Below are 20,905 nucleotides of genomic sequence, written 5' to 3'. Positions count from 1 at the left end.
CACAGCCAAGCCACAGACTCATGGTTTTGAAACCTTGCCTCTTTGCTTCCCATCAAAATACATCGGCATGTCACTAATACCCCTAAACTGCGTAATTATAGAATGGTATAAATGGACGATAATAGAAAAGCAATTTCAATCCAGCCCGGTCTTTCTTAAAATTCCAAATTCTCTCGATGCTGAATCCTTTATATATGGTTACTTGACCTCACTCTCATTAGTCAATATACACTCCACTCTGTAGGCATCAGACCCTAAAGCACATGTCCCCCTCTGACCAACAACAAATAGTTACAAGACACTAGTGAACAGAATCAACTCAAAAGAGAAAATTATCATGATGACAGTAATTCTGCAATAATTACCTAAAGCTCAGTTGAAGAAATCAAACACATAGACAGAAGCTTTTTATGTCGAGTGGACAGAAGTTCATAGTATGAAGTTTATTTTGTCTTAGCTTGTTTCTTTCACCTAAATATCTTGAACAATTCATCAATCTCAGAATCCACAAGAACACTTCTCATAAATGAAACCATTTTCGTCTTATAAAAAAAAAAATGAAACCATTTTCATTCTGCAACTCCCTATTCTGGTAAAGCCAGCAGACCATGAAAGCCCAACACTTTACCTTAATCCTCCTCTCCAACCAAACTAAGCTTATCTAATTTTTCTTACTTTCCCTCATTTTCTCACTTGATTTTCACAGAGTTCTTTGTTATAGAGCTCTGAGTTTGCAAAAAGGTATGAACTGTATCAAGATCTTTAGCAATTTTCATTCTTTAGATTGTCAAATGATCAATTTTGTATATTTGCAATTGAAAGCTAAATTAACATCGTCAGGCTAATGTTTAGCCAAACTAAAATCCTTTCTTGTTGCTTTTATACAAAGCAAATTCAAAACATTCTCATCACCACCAATCAACAGAGAATCATAAAAATCCCAAATTGACTTGTTAAAAGAGAACCCAGAGCACAAAGTAATTATGTATTTTTTAATATTAATTTTAATTTTAATTTTATGTTAGAACAAATAATTATGTATTTTGTTTTTTATTTTCTATTTTGTTAACCTCCCAACCCAAATGTACCTTTATTACTCTCCCTCTCTCCCCAAAACTGTCTTCCACGTCTCAACATCCATCTGCACACCTCTTTCTCTCTCTTTCATAATTACTGGCCCAAAGGGATTGACCAAGCAAAAGCCATTCGTACTTATCACCAAGAGAAAAACAAAAAACAAAAATTGCACAGATGAGTCCAGTGCGGGTCCCCAGAAATAAGGTCCTTCCTCTTCCTGCTTCTTCTTCAACCTCTGCACCGCCGGATTTGAGTACCAATGGCAAGAATTCCTCTCAAAAACTAGTCTACCCACTATTAATTTGGGTAGGTATTAGTGGCGAGAATTATTGTTTGGTGATGTCGAGGTCTTCTATAATCATATATGAGCAACGAAGCCATACAATGGTTAAAAAAATTTCTCAGCTCTTCCTCCTCAATGTCAATTTGATATTGCAGCAAACTGCCCAGACAGGCCGCCTAGCGCCCAAACCCAACCGCCCAAGCGTCTAATCGCCCGCCTAGGCTGCCTAGGCGGCCTATGCGGCCGATTTTTAGAACACTGATGAAAATGCATGGACATAATTATTATTGACACATCCCTTTCTAATCAAGTAATCACTTAGACAATTATACCACATCCATATGTATTATTTTAATCTATAAAGTTAGTGTCTCAATCTTATTGAAAATGCGTTTTATGGTTGAGAGCTACTTGATTCGGGTAATCGAAGTCCATCAAGGACCTTTATTTATATCTCTATATCTAGATCCCCATAGAGATATGTTGTGATCACATCCATAAGCTCCATGTTCAGTTTTTTAGAGGCTACCAAACTGACAAGGTAGTAGAACGTAATGACGTCCATTATGGGAGAATATGTCTCCTTTTAGTCGATTCCAAGGCACTGTGAGAAGCCTTGCGATCCTAGGAAGATTTTGTACCTTTTAGTCTCGTTTTTCCCATTACGCTTTCTAACAAAGACCAATTTATGTCAACAGGTTTTATATTAGGAGGTGTCGGCATAACTGGCCCGAAAACATTCCTTTTCGTTAGTGAATCAAGTTCAGCCTAGATCGCTTCTTTCCGTTTGGGTCAATCTTCTCTACGTTGGCATTCATCAACAAAGCGGGGTTAGATGACATCAGACTCAATGATCTCACGCGTAACAGAATACTCGAATACATTATCAATGATGTTGGAGTTTCTATCCACGTCCTATGTATACGAGTCTAATTTACAGATATCTCTATATTCTCAAGAATTGGTTCTGATGTTGAGGCGTCCCCAAATGATGTCTGTCGGACATAACCATAATTTGAAACATTCTCATGTGACAGATTTTGAGTATCAATGATCAAAGAATCAGGTTGTGCCAACGTCGCTCTCTTTCTAGAGCGAGTACCCTTCGAACCTAAAGGTCTCCCACACTTCTTTGTCCCTCAATCCTACAGGGAAGGTTCCACGTCCTTTAGTAGGGATGTGTATCCTTGCAGGCATGTTTGCAGTAGTTATATGTAATCTGGTCACTTTAGTAATGTAAGAAAATGCATCAGGTAAAGTATCTGCTACGTTTTGAATCTCGATAATTCTTCACACTTCAAGTTCAAATTGTATGGTGTGGCGATCGAGACTACTACAATTCATGTTGTTCTTGTTGAACGTTGACATTCTTATCTCTCCCTAACGACGGGAAGACTATCTCATCAAAGTGACAATCCGCACAACGAGCAGTAAAGAGATCATTTGTCAAGGTTTTTATGATGCAACAATGGTTGGAGATTCATATCTAACATAATACCCAACTGTATCTGAGGACACATATTGGTGCGCTGTGGCGGCGCAATTGGCAGATAAACCGCGCACACAAATATGCGTAAGTGCGAGATAGCTGGCTCATACCCAGTCACTATCTGTAATGCATGCACAGAATGGTTGAGTGGCGGTAGGTCGTAGACGAATAAACATAACTGCATGCAATATTGCATAATCCCAAGCAGAAATAGGAAGATTGGTGCATATTACCAATGTCCAGGCTACATTTTGTAGTCGTTTAATGGTGGCTTCAGTGAGACTATTTTGGGTGTATATATGAGGAATAAGATGTCAACTCAATATCGATGAACGTGCAATAATTATCGAAAGTGTTTGTTGTAAATTCTCCAGCATTGTCAAGTCGTATAGGATGATCCGAGTAGTGAGCCCGTAGATGAATAATCTGTGCTAAGATTTTAGCATAAGCGGATTACGAGTGGAAAAGAGGGCGACATGTGACCAACGTGTTGATACGTTAACCAATACCATCAAAAGAGTCTGCAAGTTGGTTGAATAGGTTCACAAAAATCTTTTTTGGATTCTGTGTAAAAATAGAATGGTATCTTTTGCATAGGATGGTCTTGGTCTTAATTTTCCTAAGGAACATACTTTGCGAAACGAGCAAGGTCTTAGAAGCAACCGATGAGCGTTTTGGTTGGACCATGGCACCACAAATGGTGTTAGAAGCATTGGAGGAAGTGATGACGTCACTATTGGTGCTAAAAGATGCAGGAAGTTACAGGGGATGGAGGCGGCACCAGGGTGTGCGGCGGTCTAAGTTTCTCTTTGAATCATTTTTCGATTCTTGCTTCTTGTAGCTCAAAAAGAAAGGATGTTTGTGTGAAGTTTTTAGTAAATGAATCATCATGTCATGACCAGGATGACAAAATCTGTCGTGCCAAAGCCAATATGTGACAGAATTCCATAAGTCATCTCTTATGATTGTTGAATTCAATAGCTCAAATAGTGGTAACATAGAGTCCACTGCAAAGAGACATAAGCTTCTTTAAGATGCGTTTATGTCTACAATCATTAGAGTGTGATGCAAAGGAATTCATTCACATTTTCACTATGCATTTTCGCATGAAATCTGTTGGCTCGAGTATCTCAAAAGCTCCAAAGAGTTCTTCTAGCTCTAGGAGCATAGAGAGCTTCGGTGACTAGATCAAGGTCCCATTGGGCAAGAGGAATTGGGTCATTCCACGGCCTTGAATCAAGTTGGATGGGCCTACCATCGTAGTCATGGATGAATATGTAGGCAATATCACCAAAATTAATTGCCATGGAGTAGTGTGCGTAGTCGCACTATCCACAACATAATGTACTTCTCTGGAGTCCATTCTTAAAACGCTCGAATAGAATCGAGAGACAGAATAAAAACTGAAATTTTATTCAGTAAAGCCAACTATTACATCAAAGTTTCTAACTAGAAGTCTAACCAAAATAACTAATGCAAGGAATGGTAGTCACTCAACTTCTTTCGCTAACTCTAAAATAAACACGACCATGTAAGAAATGAGAGATGTCGATGGAGCGAGACTCACTTAAGTACCACTAATGTCAACTTCTTGCCTTGACATCGCAACCAAGGTTTTAAATATCGGTATCTTCATATCTATCGGTACTTTGAAAAATGGAGATATCGGAAATATCGGGGATATATCGGGGATAGAGGAGAAAAATATATTGTTTTTGAAAAAAAGTCAATTTATTAGAAATTTAGAATTACATATAAATACATATGAATGTCAACTTCATCTACATCCAAAAAGAGACTCTAGGCGGTTGAAAAGCCGCTCGCTGGTCTACGAAAATGCAATAATCAGACCAAGACATATAACCCATATAGTGCGAATTGTAGTGATGAACATGATAGTTATAGATCTCTTTAGAGCTGCCGACTGTTTCCCATATAAGGGGATAATAAGGATGAACCCAACTGGATGACTGATCATATACTTCTCCATATTGATTATATCGCCACAAGAACAAATGAGAAAAAGAAATTCTGGAACACAGTCTGGGGTTTAAACCTCCCAAACAAAGTGAAGTTGTTCTTGTGGCGTACGTGCTATAATTGATATTCTCCCATGCTCCTTAAATCTTCACAGGAGAAAGATTAGTGGCACTGCCCAATGCATTAGGTGTGGAGCAATGGAGGAATCTGCCCTTCATGCACTTTCAGAATGTTCCTTTAGCAAGAAAGTTTGGAAGGTTTCTCTTTGGATGAAGTCTGGGAAGCATCATAACTCTTTTCTCCATTGGTTAGAGCATATCATTCATACCAACCCACTTGAACAAGTTGAAGTTTTTGTTGTAATTTGCTGGCAGCTCTGGAATGAACGAAATTCAAGTTGGCATGGAAAGGTAACTTGCAAAAATCCTTACCTCATCATTCAACAAGCTCATCACATTATTGAGGAGTTCTCTGCTGCTAACCATAAGCACATTGAACCAAAAGTGAACAGAAGTTGTACCTGGTCAACCCCTGCAATTGGAAGGTACAAATTAAACTCTGATGGAGCTTCGGAAAACAACGGTGAAAGAAGAGGGTTAGGTGCAGTTATTCGGAATGAGTTTGGCCAATTAATGGGAGCGATTGCCCACCCAATTAGGGGTCACTTCTCTCCTTTAGTAACTGAACTTTTGGCACTAAAAGCGGGCATTTGTTTTGCTCTTGAAGTGGGTATTATTCCTCTTGATATCGAAGTTGACAGTAAAGAAGTAGCTCGTCTAGTGAATTCTGTTGAACTTTGCTGGTCTGAGGAGGGTACTTTGGTAGAAGACATCAAGACTCTCATGCACGCTTGCGGTACCGATAGGGTCGTTTTTCAACCCAGAGAATGTAACATGGTAGCTCATGGTTTAGCTAAGTCAATTTTGTATGAAAATGCTAGTCTCTATTATATAGAGGAAGGGCCGGAATGGCTAATGAAGTCGATTGAGTCCGACTTACTTCATTGTAACTTTTCTTCACATTAATGAATGGTTACTGATTTGATCCAAAAAAAGATTTAAAATATAAAAAATGACTTATTAAGACTAACTCAAGTACATACTATATTATGACTCAATAAATAACTACACAATATAATAACTAGCTAAGAGCAACTCCAACAGCTTTCCCATATTTTGATTTTTCTCTACTTTAGGGAAAAATGAGCATATTTTGCTCCAACAGATTCTCTATAACTATCCCTATTTAGGGAAAGTGAGGAAAGAGAAAACCAAATTCCCTATATTTATAGCAATCTCTAAAAATTTAAGGAAGAATATGAAAATTTTAGAGATTGCTGTAAAATAGGGAATCTGTTGGAGTTGGAGAAGAAAAAGATGCTATAACTTTGACTTTTGCTTATTTATTATAGCTGTTGAAGTTGCTCTAACTAGCAAAGAAAATTGAGAATGCAACTTGCGTGGGATGTACAAAAATATCCTCAACAAGCTAGTAAACCAATGACAAACATTTTATCTAACTAATTTGTTTGGGCGAATTGGAACAATATAAAGTTAATACCAACTCGTGTGTGAGAGTCATTCAATTACAAAACAAATTAAGATAATTAATATTGACCAACGCGATGAACGTGAATTAATATATAATCCGTAGAACACTTCAAAGTTTCATTTAGTTTCCCAAACACCACTAAACCCTATAAGAATTTATTATGATGAATCTATACACAAGGCTTCTTAATTTAGAAAGCCACCTCGATCACACTCAAGTTGATGCATCAACAAGTTGCATGTCTACATGCATTGCTTTCTTGATTGTACATAACTACGGCACACATATGAACATACTAATTTATATACATACATGAATGTTTAAATAACGGTTAGATTTTTCTTTTCTTTGTTAAATAAGAATAAAATTAAATTACAAGTTGAAGCCTTAAGGACAGTTAGCGCCAAATTGATCTTTGCTACTAAAGTACTAAATGATATAATCTTCTCAACATTTAGATCCAACCACTAAATAATCAAACACCACAAGGGCATCTGTCGTAAAGTTTGCTTCTTTAAAAATAAGAATAGTTGTGCTTAATCTAATTGAGAAAATATTGAAGAATCAGAGCATTTCGTGTGAATCAAGTCACGTTTTTTTAGCTAGCATGCATGGTTCTATTGGGTAATACTTCTGGAGAATGCTAGCCAGCTAGCAATGCAAAGTTGTTTATTTCTGATTATTATCTACAATTTGTTTTTTCCCGAATGCATATTTCATGCTTCCTCTGAGCTGCAAGTCTAGTGTAGTGCGATTATTTTTTCTGCGGTCAACTAATTCGATGCTGATTAGTCAACAATATATGGCTTACTGAAGTGAAAAGAAAAGAAAAGAAAAATAAAAAATAAAAAACGAAAACCCTACCTCCTGCGTAAGCAATGCATGCGTCATGCATTGTCTAGTAGAACTGTGGAAGACAGAACTATATATATCGTATGCAAAGTTCACGCGCTATTCTTCTGGAGGGGTTCCTCCTTCAAATGCACAAGGTCTAAACACAATATTAATTAGGCTCAACGACCACGAGTCCTAAATATATATATTAAGCATAATTAATATATATATTTAGGACTCGTGGTCGTTGAGCCTAATTAATAAATTACTAGTTGCTAAATTTCCATGTTGTTGCTAACTGCATGTGACTGCAGTACTACCTTAACATCAGTCGTTCGTTTGAATGTTAATTAGCCATTAGCGGAGTTTAATTAACTACTTGTTTTTGTGTGTTTCTTATTCTCTTTCCTGGAGGTATCTGGTTGTCATGTAATTTGCAGTGGGTATATGATAAACTTAAATGAGCTCAATTGCAATTTGAATATGACGAATAATAATTGATAGTCCTTGCTCAACAACATAAAAATGTTATTGTAAGCATGCATGTTCCCTGGACGCGGCACTCAAAGTCAATACTTTCATAGTCATTCTATAATGTAAAGACTTTTTTGAAACAATAATGTAAAGACTTTTGATCAAAGGAAAGACTTCCCCCAGTTTAAAAAGAACCCGGCCGCGCGCACAACCAGACTATCTCACAAGTAGCAAGCGCTAGTACACCAGTTTCGTCAATCACAATGGCCAGCTATCCATACTATTCCCCGCCACCACCTTCGCCACCATCACCATCACCACCTCCACCTTTATCGTACCCTTACTACTCACCACCACCACCTTCACCACCATGTAATGAAACTACTACAACACTCCCACCTCCACCCCCACCACCACCATGTAACGACACTACTCCAACTATAGCACCACCTTTGCCGCCTCCGCTAGCACCACCACCGCCACCGCCACAATTGCCACTGCCACCACAACCTTCACCGCCGCCGCCGCCGTCTCCACCACCACCTCCATCATACTACTCCCCACCACTACTTTCACCACCACCACCACCACCATCACCCCCACCACCACCTTCATCATACTACTCCCCACCACTACTTTCACCACCACCACCCCCACCACCACCTCCATCATACTACTCCCCACCACTACTTTCACCACCACCACCACCACCACCTCCATCATACTACTCCCCACCACTACTTTCACCACCACCACCACCACCACCATCACCCCCACCACCACCGTCATCATACTACTCCCCACCACTACTTTCACCACCACCATCACCCCCACCACTACTTTCACCACCACCACCACCATCACCCCCACCACCACCACCACCATCACCATCACCCCCACCACCACCACCACCACCACCACCACCACCACCACCACCACCACCACCACCACCATCACCATCACCATCACCCCCACCACCACCTCTATCATACTACTCCCCACCACTACTTTCACCACCACCACCACCATCACAATCACCATCACCTCCACCACCACCTTCAGTTCCACTACCTACAATATCACCACCTCCACCATCAATGCCACCGCCCATATATCCACCACATAAACATCCACCACCACCACCACCTTCACATCCACCACACAAACTGCCCCCACCACCTTCTTCACCACCACCGCTGCCATCATCACATCCCACACCTTCACCATCATCACCGCCACCTAACACACCTACATTACCACCACCATCTCATCCATCACCTTCAATATCGCCACCATTATATCCACCACCTTCACCATCACCTTTACCACCTACTGTGTTGCCACCTTCACACCCACCACCTTCATTGCCACCGCCACCTTCAATGCCGCCACCAAGTCCACCACCTTCACCTTCACCACCCACACTAACCCCACCTCCGGTGCCGCCACCATCAAGTCCACCCCCTCCGGTGCCGCCAAGATCAAGTCCACCCCCTCCTGTGCCACCACCATCAAGTCCACCCCCTCCGGTGCCGCCACCATCAAGTCCACCCCCTCCGGTGCCGCCAAGATCAAGTCCACCCCCTCCTGTGCCACCACCATCAAGTCCACCCCCTCCGGTGCCGCCACCATCAAGTCCACCCCCTCCAGTGCCTCCACCATCAAGTCCACCACCTCCAGTGCTGCCACCATCAAATCCGCCACCTTCATTGCCACCGCCATTAAGTCCACCACCTACACCACTTTCACCATTGTCACCGTCACGATCACCACCTACACTGCCACCATCATACACACCACCACCTTCTCTGTTGCCGCCATCGTCCTCACCCCCGTTTCCTCCGATACTCACCCCAGAGCCACCAATTTGCCAGTGTGTATGCCCAGCACCAAGTCCTTATTATAATTCAATTGCCCCATCACCGCAAAGTTCACCATCTCATAGCCATCGCACTGTTTATCTTGCCACTTTTGTCTCTCTTGGTGGATTGTTCTTTCTTGCATTCCTTGCAATTGGTCTCTTTTGCTTCCATAAGAAGAAGAAAAAGTCAAGGGCAGCATACGGAGATCAAGGTGTTGCTCATGCAGAGGAACAAGGAGAAGTTCACACCTTTCAGAGCATCCCCGCAGCTAACCAAAGCGTATCTGTCAATATAGATGATCAAAATCCGAATGTTGAACCGAAATCTTATGGTGACGGCGGTGAGGAAGCAGAAGAAAATGATCCTGACAAAAGTCCTAGCCGTCGTAAACCTCCTATTCGTCGTCGTACTAGAGCACAAGGAAAAAAAGACTCCAATAATGGTGGCAACATAATTGCTGCAATTGGTGCTGGTTCAAATGAGGAATTAGAATCCGAAGATGACGATGAAGAATCAGATCAATCTAAAGATTCAGATAAAAGTTCTCGTCGCCGGAAACGTGGTTCCAGTGGTCGCACCCAAAAAAGAGAGCCTAAAATAAATCGGAACCGTGATCGTAATGGTGACCAAAGTGTGTTTGTCACAATTGATGATGATGATGAAGATCCGGATGTGGAACTGGAATCGCAAGAAGATGATGATAAATTAAATGGTTCAGATAAAGATTCTCGTCGTCGCGATAAACGTAAGTCTGGTCGTCGTAGTCGTGCGCGAGGAAACAAACACAAAGAGCCTTCCACGTCCAACCGTGATACAGATGACCGCAAAACTTCATAATCTATGATCACCTGCTTCCTCCTTCAAATTCCTATTGATCAAGTGTCTTGCTTGGGTATTGTGAGTTGTGATTGTACGAGCTTTACTACTTTAACGCAATTGTTTACCTTGTGTTTTTATTTTGAACGAATTGTTGTATTTCGTTTATTTATTCGATGTGAGTGAAAATAGGAGCAAGCATTCAACCTCGAAGTTCATTTTAGTTTGGACAATCAATAAATTTTTATTTTTGTACAAGTAAATTGGGGAAATTGGTTTACTCATTTCATTAGATAGTCCCTTTATATAGGGTGAGAATTACAATGGTAATAGCAATTACAATAATGACAATAATGGATGATTGAGCTGTAACCGCTAATTTCCTAATTCCCTCTTCGTCAGTTACTTTGACGAATGCACAAAACGTGTTTTTTCTTTAACACTCCCCCTTGTGCCAAGTCAAAGACGAAATGGTGTTTTTCCTTTAACCGGTCCCTTTACTCTTTCTTGGAGGAGAAAAGCTTGACTCAATACCGTATAACGGTCATTGTCATTGTGAGGCGTTGCCTTACCACTTGACGGCTGGTCATGGACCACAGACTCGTGGAGTCTAGACCCATTTAGGTCATTTTTCCCGTGGGGAGAGTTTGACAAAGTATGGTGCCCGGAGGCTAGAAAATATGTTTTACATATAGTGTACATGTAAATCTTGTTAATTGTATGAAGAACAATAAACAAGTATAGCAAGCAATATATGTGGATCTTATGGCCATGTAACATGCATACTAGATAGTTGCAAGTGTGATGGATGTCCATATAAAATTTGATAGTAGCTCCCGATGAATAGTATGAAGCATTGTGAACTTGGAGCTTAACTAAAGTATGTAACGTCCCGAACCTGAAATTACTGATTTACTAGTCATTTGGACGGTAAATGACAATTACTTTCACTTTTTAATTTGTTTCGATACTTTTAGTGGCCATAAAAGTTGACTTTCGTTCGGGTCAAAATTTGAGAAAATATCCTTCATGAAAATCGTAGAGGACGTTAAACCGAGAGCGTGCATATGTGGTACGTAAAAATTGGAGTTCGTATGTGAAAGTTATGGGCGAAATACGAAAATTACTGTTCATGGTAACTTTCTATATATGTGGAAAGTTACTGTGGGTAGGTTTCTGACCTACCCAGTCACTTCTCTCTCTCCTCTTCCCCGATCTCTCTCTTTCTCCCTCCCCTCCGCGACGACCTCTGTTCTTCTTTTTTCTATTTCTTCGCCATCCGGTGACCAATCGACGCAAAACCGGCTGGGCTAGGACCGCCTCCTCCTCCTCTACATGGCTTTGGTCGTGGGTCTCGACAATTTGGCCGGAAAACCATCAATTTTGGCAAAAACCGTTACTGTAGCAGTTTGGTTCTTCGGCGAAATTCTCCATTTTTCGGCCACCTCCGGCGGTGAAAACAGTTCTATTAGGAGCGCCTCGAGTCACTGATCATCTTCCCTCAAGGCTTCTAGCTGAAATTTTCACTGTAGAAGGAGAATTTGAAGGATTTCCAAATTGGTGAGTTTCAAAATTTCTGGGCTTGTGTTCACCGGCCAAATTCGACCCCTTCAAAGTAAAATTGGAACTTGTTGTAGTTGAGAAAAATGTTAGGTTTGTTGAGTAGGTGGTGCTGCCAAAATTTGGTGGCCATTGGAGCCGGTGGCAGTGGCGGCGGCGCTGGTGCGTAGGGCAGCTTTTTAATTTCAATTTTTTTAGCTAATTAAATCCTATATTTGTTGTAGAGGTTGGATATGTGATTTTGGTGAATTTTGGAGAAGTTTGACATTGATTGTGAATTTTTGAAATTTGGAGTTTCGGATGTCGATTTGTGGGAAATCTGACTTTCGGATTTCCCTTGTTCTCGCTATGGAATACTGTAATCGACGGATTGATATTAGTGGTGAAGTTTGGGTTGAATTCGAGAAGTATTAGAGATGTTGGTTTACGTGGAGTTTCGGGTTTCGGTTTAGAATTGTATTTGTGTCGAATTATTGTATGATTTTGTACAGGACGAGGTACCGACCCATCGCTCGACGAGGATCCTTACGCTTGGGTGCCACGTTAGCCGTATACGGTGAGTGGACTTTTGATTTTAAGTGATGCATGCAATATTGTTTCGTAATTAATTACTACGTTTATTTATTTGAGAATATAAATTGGTTTATTGATTTGGATTTCGGATTTTGAATTTGATCATGATTTATCTCGATTATAATTTCGGAATGATTTTGGCTCTAAATTTTAAAAGGATATTGGAATTTCGAATTGAAGTTTGTTATGATCGATTTTGAATTTGTGATTTATATTGAATTTCGACGAAGTATTTTCCGAGGTGATTTATGGAATTATTTATATTTTCATTCGTCGATTCTGAGATTTCTGAAGGCCGGGTTTTCGAAAATGGGATTTCAATGGAGTTATATTTCTTATTTGTTTATCGACCTTCGGTCTTGGCATTGGGAATGCCTTAATGATGATTTTGCATTTGGTTTTGTTTATGATTTACGATTTATAATTTGATATTCTCGCCTATTCGCTATTGATTTGGGATTATCTTGACATGTGGGACACGTCGTCGATTTTAGTGGAATTATCACGAGATTTACCGAGTACGGTTGGGAATCGTACTCGTGCTTTCTTTGGAGAGGTTTGGGGATGCTTTATGGATTTACCGTTTTTTGTATGATTTTAACCCACCATACCTGGGTCGTCATATTTATTGCTAGCTAGCCTATTAGTACTCCTCCCCACCTACTCTGTGTTTGTGGGTGAGTTGAGCAGAGCATGGGATGCTCAAGAGTGTGGGACACTCCGACCCGAGCCTGGGAGGCTCCCTTACTCGTATGGTGATTTCTTCTTCCCCATACTCTACGGTTGCTTGACTAGCGGGACTAGTCCGATTTTTCTTAACCAGCGGGGCTGGTATGTTTTACAAGACTTTGAGTTTAAAGAAATATGTTTTATAAACGTTGCATGCATCGAGGTTTTTGACTACAACAAATTGTGGGAAAGTATTAAAGCTTTGCTTTATTTAAATTATCTTGTTTATTTATTTTTGTCCACTCATGCTAACGTTTTTATGTACTTTCCCCCTGGGCCCTTCGGTTTCTTTTGCCCAGTATGCAGGTTAGATTAGTTGAGGTCGGGCGTACATGGAATCGAGGCATAGTCATCAGCATAGCTTTCGCGTTTTCATTTTATTTATTTTTTCCTTGGAGTAGAATTGCTCTGATAACCTATGGGATTAATGGTGTTGAGTTGAGACTTGTATTTGTAAAATTAGAGATGATATAATTTTGGGAGCAGGGTGGCTCCAGGGATATAAGATTGGTTTGTTAGAAGTGTGAATGAGTTTCTACAAGTTTTGGGTAGTCCATTTTTAGGGGTGACTCTGCTGAATTTTCGGTAGTAGTTAAGCGGATAGGCGCTGTGTGAGCATGCGGGGCGTCGCCCAAGCAAGTCGTGACCATGCTAGATACCCAAGCAAGTCGTTATCCGAGCATGTTTAATTAAGTCATAAGTGTCACAAGCTTCTAGACATGGCATAGTTTGTTTAAATGATTGATTTAAGCTTGGCATGTGTATAGCATGTATTCTTAGTAAAGTTGCTAATAACATTTTGTACTTGTGTAGACATTAAGGATCATGGAGACATGTTAAGGCATGGCAATAGTATGTAAGCCTAGTAGATGTGCTACTAAAATTTATATAAGTTGGGAACATGCTTGAAGTCATAGAAGTATGTAGATGCATATCAAGTGTGATATATTATAAGCATGCTTAAAAGTAGTAAAAGCATGTAAAGACATGACAATAACTCTAATTGTAAGAGCGTGTGATAGAGACTTATCTGGAGTCGATCGGACGAAGTTTTAATAGGTTGTAAAGAATTGAGGTATCCAATCGTGAGACTTTATTTGGAATGCATCAACTGACCATCTAGGTATTGGTTTCATTTTGAGAAAGTTGCTGAGAGAGATAATCGAACCTCAAGACAAAGTAAACAATTAGCATGTAATTAAGTTTGTAAAACTATTAAATATTTGATATGTGCATTGACCGGGGGTAATTGTAATGCGTTAATAATATGCACGTTTAAGTGGCATGGTGAATGGTGCTATACAATTTATAATGCATCACACTATATAACATGTTTTGATTGGAATGGCCTGCTAGTTAGTCACTAGCCGTATAACGTGTATGTGTAACAATATATGAAGAGAGAAGCATGTTGACTATGTGCCTCTAATTTGAATTTCAAATAGGTAATGAAATTAATTGACATATACATACGTAGACTTTGTAAGCATGTGTGGATGTAAAGGCCTGAATTCCATATATGATCACGTGACGTAATCTCATTTGAATTCGGTGAAGCCAACAATAAATGTGATTTTAAGCAAGGCTATGTAGAGTTTAGTACTCATGCTCATTGTATAATCGACCGACTTATTAATTAAGAGTGTGTGTTGTAGGTGTGCTACAGGTCAGGCATATGGAACACATAAATCAGCGACAAGTGTGTTGTAGATGTGCACAATCAGACAAAATAGCAGATCACGTGTATAAAAGCAAGCATAATAGGCGTGGTCTCATAGTCAGCACACATAGGCATATATTGCTTGACTGACTCTTATTATGATTATTCTATAAGTCAATATAGCGGAACAATGAGTAACTAATTAACTACTGGTTTTAAAAACTTAGCTCATTGGTCAGCTGCGTTGAGCAGTGTTCTTGCCCTAGGATGAGGATTTTGGATCCAGATTCTAATTCTTCGATGAATTGCAGGGGGTGAGAGTGCACTACTACAATAAGTTAATCAGACGACGGGTATTTGTAGTTGTGTGATGACCAGCCTCACTGTGGTCTAAACGAGTGTTGTGTGATTGAAAAATCAGACAACGGTGATTTCACCGTTGTGTGACAATACTTTACTAAACAGAATATCTGTTTCCGTTGTGTGAATTCTGCGCAGGCATGTGCCTAGCATGGCATGCACGGGGATGTGTCGGTACATTCAGCCAACAGAAGAAGGAATTCACCGTTGTGTGAGATTCATAACACACAACAGATATAACTCATTATTTGTTGTCTAAGGTTCATAACACACAACAGATATTACTCATCCTTTGTTGTCTGATATTAATAACACACAACTGAAGTGAAATTATCTCCCTTGTCTGTTGATTACTCAGACAACAGATATGATTTCATTTCTGTTGTGTGTTATGAATCTCACACAACAGAACTTTGTTTTCTTTTGTTGTTGGTTGTTAGTTCACACAACTACTCTATTTGGTTAGCTGTGGTGTGAATATTGTAATCAAATTGGGTGGTAATTACCACAAAAACAATACTCTAATTCATATCATTCCATTACCATTTTTCAAACATCCATACATTCAAGTAACTAGATAATGTACCAAACAAGAAATCATTCCTAGCTGCGTACACTTGAATCAAAAGCTGATATAAAATTATTCCTAGATATCATTCCAACTGCTGTTCCACTGACAACTACTTGGCGACCTAATCTGCAACTGCTTTGATGAGCCCCTCAATATCAGCATCTTCATTTTTTGCATCATTTTCTGCTATAAGATGCCAAAATGACATGCAATAAGCCATTTTGATACATCAAACAAACTTCAATTGATTCACCATATACAATTTTATAAGCATTGCAATAAATTTCAATTGATTCACTGTATTCTTGTTACAAAATTGAAATCACGAATCAAGACATGAACAAAAGTGAGGAAACCAGGAAGCAATTTTGGGTACCTTCCATCCATGCCAATGATCATGATGGTATTCTTCCGCTTGCCAAAGGCAACAATATGTTGCAGACCTTCCTGCAAGTGAAATTTGGCCACTGACCATTCTGAGCTGAAATACTTTGGCAGCACACTTGCAAAAGATGAAACCCAGAAAATGGCAGATCAATAAAACATGTAATGAGGTCTTGAGAGTTGGTAGAAGAGGCAGACTAGATAACTATCAGATTAACCAAAAACTTAGAATTGCAATCAGTTAATTTGTCAACTATACCCTAACCAATCAGAATAGTGGGAAATATTGATGTAAAGCAATGTAAAGGGAAAGTGCCATCATGAGATTGTTTATTGATATACAAGCACAATAAAGATTATGTAAATTTGGCAACATAATCTGCTGCTGAACATTTAAAGATTAATGACGCATGTAAAAACGTGACATTAACTGCAGCTTATTAACAAAATGCCAAAAATCCACTAGCTATAAGCTCCAAGGAGTAATTTTACATAAGAGTATTTATAAGAGTTCCTATCACATACATAGGCCAATAGACTCCAACAAGTTTCATTCATTCTGTCACTAAGGAAATGACAATCATATGCATATACTAATGAGCCTTTAATATTTTAAACAGACCATTAGTGACTCCATCAACCATAAGCTAGCTGTAAAACTATAACACCTAGTGAGGGCAGATCAATAATATATCTTTATCCAGAACTTAACATAGATTATTTACCAAACATCAGTTTAATTTACATGTCGAAGACAACATCACTTGTAAATGTTGTCTAGTTTGATATCCCTGCAACAAGCCAAGATTCAAATAGTTATTTCAATAATTTGAGATTCAAACTCTAGAGTCCAAGGAATAAAAAAAAAAAAAAAAAAACAGGTGAAATACACTGATAAATAGAAATCAAATACAAAATTTTAAGGGCCACAAAGGAAAGGAGAAGAGGGGAGGGGGGGGGGGGGGGGTTAGTTCACAGCTTTATGAAAGGTCAAACTAACTCTCCTATAAGAGCTGTTGCTGCTCCTCAAAGTGAATGCATCACTATGTATCCAGTTGCTTAAAATTAAATATATTTGGCTAGTAAATATATTGCTTAACAGTAAAAACATGTGAGCATGGAGACTTTGGCTAGTAATCTCAGGTTTAACTACTCATACCAATCCAGTAGGACAACAAACACAAGGGCATCAATTAAACTTATAGTTTTACCCAACATTAGCAACTAGAACAATTTCACTACCCAACTAATAGACTAAACTACTAAACTTCAAGAGAATAAGAGCCTGATATTTAGCAGTCTTTCATATATATCACACATCCAATACCAGAAGGGAAGGCACACAACAAAAAAAAAAACAATCTATAACCCTATTTCAAAAGCATGTCTAGGTCCATGTTTCATGAGAAAAGAAGCACAACAGAATCATATACACATGAAGAGACAAAAATACATACCGAAGTAGATATTGTCTTGATCCCTTAAGTTGCATGGATAAGACATCTGTATATCACTATCTTGACCAGCAGTTTTCATTTTATTCCTCTGCACCTTGGAGTTCAAGAATGCTGAAATAACAAGATTGAAAAGTAATTAGCCATTTGAAATAATACTACTAAGACAATTCTCGACAGCATTCTGAGGAGCTACGTACTAAGACAAACAGGTCATTAGTCTCATCTACATATTTGGCACCTGCACTTGCAAAAAAAAGAAGTTAAGGTCATGGCATACAATCATTTATTAGAGAGCTGAATGATGAACTCAACAGGAACACAAACACAAACACAACACTAAAAGAATGAAATCCTTGAAATCAAATAGGAACACAAAATGTCTATATACCACCTCACGAGATGCCACAATCCATTACCTAAAGAAATTTCTCTGAGTTGAAAAGGAACATCTCCAACAGAAAATTACCATTTGATATACTAGTTGCATAGCTTCTTGACCTAGGAGATATCTGCACATATAGCAACATGTCAGGAATTGACATAAGCTGGACATGCACTTCCAACAAAACAGAGGAAGGAAAACAAACGAGCTCACGCATTAAGATATTATCTTACGTGTAGTTTCTATGCACACATATTGTAATGGACAAAGAAGAAGCTTGATGTAAACCCAATAGAAAAAGCATACCACTTTAATCCTTGAGCTACAGATTCAAACTTATTTAAGATCCAAATAAGCCTATAGAAGCCCATATAAGTTTTAAATGGCAGCACAAGGCCTTAAGACTTATTTCAGATTCAAAGAAGCTCAGACCAAGCAAAAAAAGAAACTAAGGAGTTGCTTCTTCAGTCCAGACCATACTAGAGAGACAAGAACAACAAATAAAAGTACTTGAAATTTAAAAAGCATCTCAGAAGTTGATTACTAGGTTGTCCGGACTCACATTCTTTATCCCATATCTGCAAAGGTTTGCCCCTAATTATCCAGAAAAATGCACAGCTTAAGCATCAAAATTACAACAAGTATGATAAACGAAAACTAAAAACACAAGAGCGAAAGACGATGAGGCATACCCAAGGCTGCATAGAATGGAGAGAAACCCAGATTGGAATGTGTTCTTGAACATATTTAACTTGCTTCTAAGTCAAGCTGCAATCAAAGCCATTTACACAATGAACCATTTGAATGATAGAAAAAGGGTAAATAAAACTACAGTAACAAGGTAATAGTTGGATCTAATATCCAGTCCATCTCATTAGAAACAAAAAAAGAAAAGAAAACAAACAAACAAAGCCACAAAAGGTGTCAAGAAACTGCCTTTGGGGTAAATTTCTGCCAACCTAGTCAACTATGGACAACGAAAAGCACTAGACTCCTTTTGCTAGATAGCACATTCTATGTAAATTCATGTAAAACTATAATATAGTTTAAAGATAGAACTCTCACACAAATTTTAATGGCCCATATCATTAATACTCTTATATAGTTATGTGGCAAAATCATACAGCTTTCATTTGTGTTTTCTGCAATGTAAAGTATCAAATTATCACTGCAACCTAAGGGCCTGAATGGAAATGAGGTAATATAGTTTGAAACAAACCCAAAAAGCTTAACAACTAGATTGAATGCAATTCCTAAGTAAAGCTCCAACAATTCAAATTTATGCAATTGATTAAACAATTCCAATCTACCTCTCCTACAATGGCAGAACTAATGCAATGATCAAGAAAATGGTACGACCCATCATTCCTCTTCTTTTCATTTCTGTATTTGTTGTCATAGTGCTTCAATCACTGGGATTCTTTGTTTGATTAATTTGCAAATTGTATGGATTGTAGATTCGCTTGCTCAGTTCTTGGCGTCTGCAGTTGATGCGGCCAAGAAAGCTGGACAGGTCAGTTCCACTCGCAAAGTCTCATTCGTATTCTTTTTGTTGAGTAAATTTTTGTTCTTTCTCGTTCTTGGTTAGCAGTGATTGAAACAAAGTCTGGTTATCTGTTTGTATGTGATTTATTGCAGCTAATTTGAAAAGGGTTCTACGAGATCAAACATGTGGAACATAAAGGCCAGGTCTTTTCACTTCTTTCTTCTTCTTCTTCTTTCAATTGTGTAGTCAAACTGGTGTTAGGCCAATTTGGATTCTATAGGAATTTCATTTTGTATAAGAAGCAGAAGAGAAAATGGTGAAGAAGATGACTAAGATGGTTGAGAGCTGGTCGAGAGAGGTTTGGTTTTCTTTCTTTCTATAGAATCGGAGAAACTGAAGAGTCTTCTGCATCTCTTTGGATTTGGAGGGGAGGAGGAGAGAGAAAGTGGATCTAGGGCACTCTATCTCCTCCATCGCTAAAGAGGATTTGGATTTCAGGAGATAAAGAATAGAAGCAAGGAAGTTGGGGTAGGCGGACCTAGGAGTGGAGGAGGCGGTGAGAGAAGGCTTGGCTAGCGACGACATCTTCCTAGAGAGGAAGGTGGCGAAGGTGTGAGGGAAAGGATAGTGAGAGACTCCCTTGAGAGAGAGTCGGGGAAGACAGAGAAGTTTATTGAAAGCTAGTGAAAGTCAGACAACGTATGGTTAAGAATCTGTTGTGTAAATGTATATAGGTAAAAATTTAGACAAACAAGGGGAGGGAAAATTGCCGCCTATGCCTACATATGTTTGATTTGAGTGAAACTTTGCTGCGCTCTGCAACCAAGTTCCATGATCAGACAACAGATCTTTAACAATCTGTTGTACAAATTTGTGCATCTTGCACAAGGTACACCTAGTACGATTTTTCAAACTTCATACAACATTCAATCACACAACGAATAAGAAAAAACTGTTGTGTGTAGAGTTCAAATTCCATGTTGGTGAGCTTGTTCTGAGAGGGAATTATGAGCTCAGAATGGAGGGAAATCAGCTTCCCATTTACACAACAGAAACGTCTTAACTCAGTTGTGTGATATCTTCCTAATTTTTTTTTTTCAATTTGCTTACATTCACACAACAGAAACAGAATTGTACCGTTGTCTGACAGAGTTTGTGTTAACACACAACAGCGGATTTCTGTTCCGTTGTGTGATGAGTGTTGTGTGTTTCGATTTTTATAGTAGTGGTGGCATGCTCACAAAAGGACATAAGAATGAGCCCAGGTGTCCTTGTGGTAGGAAGACGGTAGCTAGCATCTGATTTTTTTTTTAATTTTTTTTTTTTTTTTTAGAGTAGGGTGTTTTGACATAAGCAACTTGGCGGTTGCTGATCATG

At 39.0% G+C, this 20,905-nt stretch overlaps 1 protein-coding gene and 1 long non-coding RNA gene across 2 annotated transcripts; one reads left to right on the top strand and one right to left on the bottom strand.

The window, feature by feature from the left end:
- The first annotated feature begins 8,785 nt into the window (after positions 1-8,785).
- On the top strand, positions 8,786-10,387 carry LOC133711540 (uncharacterized). Its single transcript, XM_062137645.1, has one exon. It carries the CDS (start codon positions 8,786-8,788, stop codon positions 10,385-10,387), a length of 1,602 nt encoding a protein of 533 aa, XP_061993629.1.
- Positions 10,388-15,765: 5,378 nt separating this feature from the next.
- Positions 15,766-16,314, bottom strand: LOC133709488 (uncharacterized). Its single transcript, XR_009846301.1, has 2 exons — positions 16,196-16,314; positions 15,766-16,005 (listed from the first exon to the last, which is right to left on the bottom strand). It is a non-coding gene; the product is annotated as an uncharacterized LOC133709488 (long non-coding RNA).
- Between the last annotated feature and the right edge of the window lie 4,591 nt (positions 16,315-20,905).

Source organism: Rosa rugosa, chromosome 5 (assembly GCF_958449725.1).
Source record: "Rosa rugosa chromosome 5, drRosRugo1.1, whole genome shotgun sequence".
Taxonomy (NCBI): domain Eukaryota; kingdom Viridiplantae; phylum Streptophyta; class Magnoliopsida; order Rosales; family Rosaceae; genus Rosa; species Rosa rugosa.
The sequence above is the reverse complement of the archived record's forward strand: the minus strand, read 5'-3'. Positions and strand labels throughout refer to the sequence as shown.